At 40.0% G+C, this 6349-nt stretch overlaps 1 protein-coding gene across 1 annotated transcript; it reads right to left on the reverse strand.

Annotated features, from left to right (window-relative positions):
• Nucleotides 1–756: 756 nt before the first annotated feature.
• LOC126668756 (uncharacterized) lies at nt 757–3309 on the reverse strand. Its single transcript, XM_050361935.1, has 2 exons — nt 1433–3309; nt 757–1366 (listed from the first exon to the last, which is right to left on the reverse strand). The coding sequence occupies exons 1-2, from the start codon at nt 3307–3309 to the stop codon at nt 757–759; spliced, it is 2487 nt and encodes an 828-aa protein (XP_050217892.1).
• Between the last annotated feature and the right edge of the window lie 3040 nt (nt 3310–6349).

The following is a 6349-nucleotide window of genomic DNA, read 5'->3' on the forward strand; positions in this document are numbered from 1 at the left end:
ATGCCCTCTTCAACCATGAAGTGGCATTTTTCCCAGTTCAGCACCAGATTTGTCTCCTCGCATCTCTGCAGGACTCGATCTAAATTTCGCAGACAACACTCGAAGGAGTCCCCAAAGACTGAAAAGTCGTCCATGAACACCTCCATGATATCTTCGATCATGTCATTGAAGATCGAAGTCATGCACCTCTGAAACGTAGCAGGTGCATTGCAGAGACCGAACGGCATGCGGCGGTAGGCGAAAGTGCCGTATGGACATGTAAAAGTAGTCTTCTCTTGGTCCTCTGGGAAGATAATGATCTGATTGTACCCAGAGTATCCATCCAGAAAACAGTAGAAAGCATGGCCTGCCACCCGCTCTAGCATCTGGTCAATGAAAGGAAGTGGAAAGTGGTCCTTTCGAGTCTCGGTGTTCAGCTTCCTGTAGTCAATGCACACTCGCCACCCAGTAACCGTGCGAGTAGAAATCTGCTCCCCTTTATCATTCTCTACCACTGTCATCCCGCCTTTCTTGGGCACACACTGAATTGGGCTCACCCATGAACTATCTGAAATGGGATAGATGATGCCCGCATCAAGTAATTTGACAATCTCCTTGTGAACCACCTCTTTCATGTTGGGATTCAGCCGTCTCTGTCTCTGCGCAGATGCCTTAGACTCATCCTCTAAATGAATCCGATGCATTACTACTGAAGGGCTGATCCCTCTGATGTCTGAAATCTGCCACCCAATAGCCAAGATACGTCCCTTGACTACGTCAATAACCCTCTGCTCTTGCTTCTTGGTGAGCTTGTTGCTGATGATGATCGGCAAAGTGCCATCGGCTCCCAAGAAAGCATATCTTAAGTGTGCAGGCAAAGTCTTGAGCTCTACTTTTGGTGGCTTTTCTGAAGAGGGAGGAGTGATGTGCTTGCTCTTCAACAGGTTCGAGGACTGGTTCCTCTAAGTACTCCTCCCTTTCAGCCTCTTCTTCTGTATTCGGCATAGACTGTATGATGGCTTTGTTTTCTGCTAGTTGTTCTTCTACTAACTCATCCACCATGTCTACCCGCATACATTCACCTCCAGAATTTGGATGGCGTGTGATCTTCCTCATATCAAACTCAACGCTTTCATCCCCAATTCTCAGAGTCAGCTTGCCATCATGAACGTCGATAAGAGCTCTGCCAGTGTTCATGAATGGTCGCCCCAATATCATCGGGCACTCCTTGTCCGCTGCATAGTCAAGGACAACAAAATCCACAGGGAATATGAATTTGTTGACCTTCACTAGGACATCCTCCACAATCCCATGTGGCTTTTTCAGAGAGTGATCTGCTAGCTGTAACATCATTGGCGTAGCCTGTACCTGTTGATCACCAAACATACTACGAAAAAGGGATAAGGGCATCAAATTAATACTAGCACCTAAATCGCAAAGGCAATTAACAGACTGCATGTTACCGATAGTACAAGGGATAGTGAAACTTCCTGGATCCTTAAGCTTGGTCGGTAGACTGCTCAATATGATTGAGCTGCAGTTTTCTGTCATTGGTACTGGTCCTTCTGCATCCCAACTCCGCTTGTTGGTGATGATCTCCTTGAGAAACTTTGCATAGTGCGGCATCTCTCTCAATGCGTCTGCCAGACTGATGTTAATCTGAAGCTTCTTGAAAGTTTCAAGAAATTTGTGAAACTTCCAAGTGTCTTGCGGCTTCTTCACTCTGTGTGGAAATGGCACCTTTGGCACAAAAGGAGGTGGTGGGGGTGGTTTAGCAACTACCTTTTCAGGTTCGCCACCCTCACACTGTTCCTTTTCCGCCTCAACTGTAGCACGTCCTGCATATGGATCATCCAGTGCTTTCCCACTTCTTAACTCAATAGCCTTGAGATGCTCTCTGGGGTTTTCCTCAGTAGTGGATGGCAAACCCCCTTGATTTCTGCTCTGCAGTGCTTTAGCCATCTGCTGATTCTGCACCTCAAGATTATGAATGGTGGCAGCATGATTTTTAAATGTCTGCTGCGTCTCAGCATCCTTCTTCATCATCATCTCCATCATCTTGTCAAACTTGCTATGGAGAGACTCACCTTGCTCTCTCTGCTGAAAACCAGGTGGATGCTGTGGCCTAGCATTCTGATGATGGAAATTCCCTTGGTTCTGGACGTTCCCATGATTTTGGAAGTTGCCCTGATTATGTTGTGGTCTCTGTCCTCCTTGAAAACTTGGACCAGCCTGAGTGTTGGCATTACCCCCATTATCCTTCCAAGAAAAGTTCGGGTGATTTCTCCAGCCTGGGTTATAAGTAGCAGCGTATGGATCATTACCCTGTCTCTGTCCTCCCACGAAATTGACCTGCTCATTAAAAGCCTGTCCCATCACATAGCATTCACTTGACACATGAGTAGGATCTCCACACACTTCACAGCTACTTTGAATAGCAGCCACATTACCCATATTCATTCCTGCAGTCTGCCTCATAAGAATATCCACCTGAGCCTGCAAAGCAGCATTCTTCGCTCTCAGACTCTCTACAGCCGGATCAGCTGTGATTGCCATAACTCCTTTCTGCGCCGGTACTCTTGCCCTTTCATTCGGCCAAGTACACCCATTCATAGCCATCTCATCTAATAACGCAAATGCTTCATCAGTTGTCTTCCTCATCAGTGATCCGCCTGCAGCTACATCTATCGCGCTTCTGCCCAACTCAGTGGACCCATTATAAAAATTCTGGATCAGATTTTCCCTGGTGATGTGATGATGGGGAACTTTCCTCTGCATCTCCTTATAACGCTCCCAAGCTTCATGTATTGACTCTCCATCATGTTGCTGATAGAGCATAATATCCCTAGTCAACTTCGCAGTCTTTGCCATGGAGAAATATTTGTGCATGAAAGCTTTGGCCAAGTCTGCCCAAGTGTTCACCCCTGCTCTAGGTAAAGCATGAATCCATTGCTTCGCCTTACCCCTCAGAGAAAATGGGAATAGGCGCAGCCATACTTCATCCTCAGTCATGTTACTGATCTTGAAAGTACTGCACACCTCAAGAAAATTTGCTAGATGTGCATTCGGGTCTTCAGTCGGCAGACCATAGAACTGACAACGAGCTTCCAAGAGCTGGATGAAACTCGTCTTGATTTCATAGTGCGGCGTATGCACCGGATGAGCAAAGTAACCATGAGTCGTGTTGCCCACATTTGGCTGAAAGAATTCCATCAAAGTCGGCGCCCTCTGCCCATTGTTATTCTGGCCTTGTGCATTCTGATTCTGCGGGATCACTCTGTTATCACCCGCATTGATGAATCCAGGAGGAACATCATCATCGTTAGCCATATTAAGATTCCTTTGAGTCAAGTGTGTTGATTTCCTGACACTGCGCTCAAAGGTAGTGAGGTCTTGCTGAAACGGTTCTAGCGGTAGTCCTTTGCGTCGTGTATTATGCATACACTAGAAGAAGAAAACCTGAAACAACACAATCAACAAACCACACGCGTAAAACAGAAAAAATTAAAGACTAAAACAAGCCAAACAATCTCAACTTAGTTGTTAAAGAAAACATTCCCCGGCAACGGCGCCAAAAACTTGTTGGTGAAAATACGCAAGCGTACGTATGCCAACTTGTAATACAGACTATGAAGTCCGGATATCGTACCCACAGAGAAAGCTCTAAAGACAACCAGTTAAGGAACTTGATTCAAATAGCCGAAAAGATAGTTTTGTTTGTTGTGTAATTAAATGACATAAATTAGCAATTGTAATTTAAAGTAACTAAAGCTGTAATTCAAACGGTGTTTTAACAATAATGGGAAAGGCAGGGATTATTAATCTTCGTTATGCTGTTTACTTGATTTGGGTTATGGATTGTATTGTTCTGATGAGGTTCGAACTAATCTAAAGCACCTAAAATTCTCTCTCGAGCAATTACAGGCAAAAGCATTAAACTCACTAATACTAGATTAATTATTCACTCTCGTGCAATGATTAACCTATGTATAAATCAATTTAATGGTTGTTAAGCAAATTCAAAGAACCCGCACTCGTTAATTCACTCTCGCACAATTAACTCCTGCGTTCTTAATTATATTGTTCTATTCCAATTTTACTCTCTCGAGCTAAAACTAAAACAAAAGGCGTAGACTAAGTGATCAGTTTAGGCTAAGCGTTAAGCACAATAATTAAAACCCATCAAGAACAAAAACCCATAAATTCAATTCAATTAGACAAGCATAATTACGATTAATAATCCCCAACGAAGGGTTTAGCCAGACATAACAATGAAATAACTGAAAGTAATAATTAACGAATTCATTCTGCGATTAAATCAATACTGAATTATGAAATTAATATCAATCGTACCTTGGTTGAAGTAAACTAATAATGAACAATGAAAATCCAGCGATAATAATGAAGAACGAAACTAAAATTGTAATAAACTAAGGTATAATCTCAAAAACAAAGTCGCGAACCCTAATACAATCATTAAGAATAGTATTTATACTATGTCTTCTTGTAATCTTCGAGCTATGTGAAATTCCCAAAATACCCAGGTCTTTAATAGTCAAATATGGGTTAAAACGTCAATTTCGCCCGCTGCTATCGAATTGGGCACGACGTGCAGGAGCCAAGGGCGCGTCGTGCCCTTCTTCATTCCATACCGCACGACGTGCACAGCAAGACCGCACGTCGTGCGGTTCCATTTTTTTTCTAGGCACGTCGTGCCCTATGCCGTGCAATGGCTTGCCAAAAAGCCTGGACTCCCTTTTCTGACGTGCTCTCAACGTGCCCTATAGGTGCACGACGTGCACTCACTGATTTCGGCTTCAACCCTTTGATTTTTGCTTCAAATGCTTCCCGAGTCCTCCGCAAGTCCAAAATCACTCTAATAAGCTCCGAAATCATCCGTTTTCATGCATATACCTGAAAAGCTTGGACATAACAATAAGACCCACAAATAACATGAATTCGACATTAAATACGCATTAAAAAGACCTGAAAGTATCTAGAAAATAGGAGTAGAAATACTCCTATCATTATCTTACAAATTTATCCCTCTCCTAATAAATGACTTTATGACTCAATTCACAAGAGTATTTACTCCCATAATTTAAAACAAAAATCTTATTTTTTTTAATATGTATAATTTTAGCTAAATGGACAATTAAAAAAAATGGAGAAAGTACTAATAATTGAATTTCATTTGAGTTACAGGAAAATGTCCTTTCTAATTAACCATAAACCGACCAATGCTCAATTTTCCCCTGCAAAAAAGGAGCAAAAATTCTCTCTATTAAGGCTTCCAACTTACTTGGGTCAATCCCAATTTATTTAATTGATAAAAAATTCATCAATATTGCTATTTTTAGATCAAACAAATGTGATCAATCTTCGTGAACTAGCCTATCAAATTATGACACGTCATAAAAATAGTGATACTATCGAAATTTTATTTATTGTTTTTTACATTTTTAAATAAATAATATTACGATAAATTTATTATTATAATGACGTGTTATAATGTGATAAATTAAATGCACGGATGATGTGGTGGCTTAAGAATTTCTCTATTTTTGGTGTTGACAAATACTATCAATAACCTAGCCATGACTTGATTAATTAAAAGCAATGTAGTTTAGATTCAGGCTTCAAAGAGTGTGCCAAGATTAGAGAAGCACGTGCCATGGTATCCCATTTAATAAATAATCTCTTTAAAATAAGTTAAAAAGAAAGTTCCCTTGCAAAAAAAGTGTGTCTGTGTTAATCAGATCAATGTTCAGTAATTAAAAATAATTAGCGAATGATTTGACGAGTAATTAAAAGACTAATTAGGTTTGTTGGTGCTGAAACAAACCCTAGGTTTTACTATTAATTAAATAGGCCTACGACTCTAAAGTAGATCCTAAATGACAATTATTTAAATAATTAATGGTATGATTATATAGCACTCCAAGGTTATATAGCTCCCAGTGCAACATAGAATTTAGTAATAATACACTAGATTTTGTACGGATAAAACTAATTGACTTGATTTTTGCCATAAAGTTAGCTGCACAGGCTTCACAATTAACATAACACAGCTCACATTCACATATGAAAAAAAATTCTTAGATAGACTCAGTTTATCACGTTATCTATAAACTAAACCCATCATATTATAATATTAATATTAAAATAATGATAATTTTGTAGTATTACTATTTAAATATGTAAATAAATAACAAATAAATTTACAAGATTGTCATTATTTTAATAACGTGTCATAATGTGATAGGTTTAGTTCACGAATAACGTGACAAACTGAATCTATCTAAAAATCTCTCTTAAAATGCCATTATCATTAAGTCTCTCTACTTTTCACTTTTTACTTAATCTCTAT

This window comes from Mercurialis annua, linkage group LG2, assembly GCF_937616625.2.
Source record: "Mercurialis annua linkage group LG2, ddMerAnnu1.2, whole genome shotgun sequence".
NCBI lineage: Eukaryota > Viridiplantae > Streptophyta > Magnoliopsida > Malpighiales > Euphorbiaceae > Mercurialis > Mercurialis annua.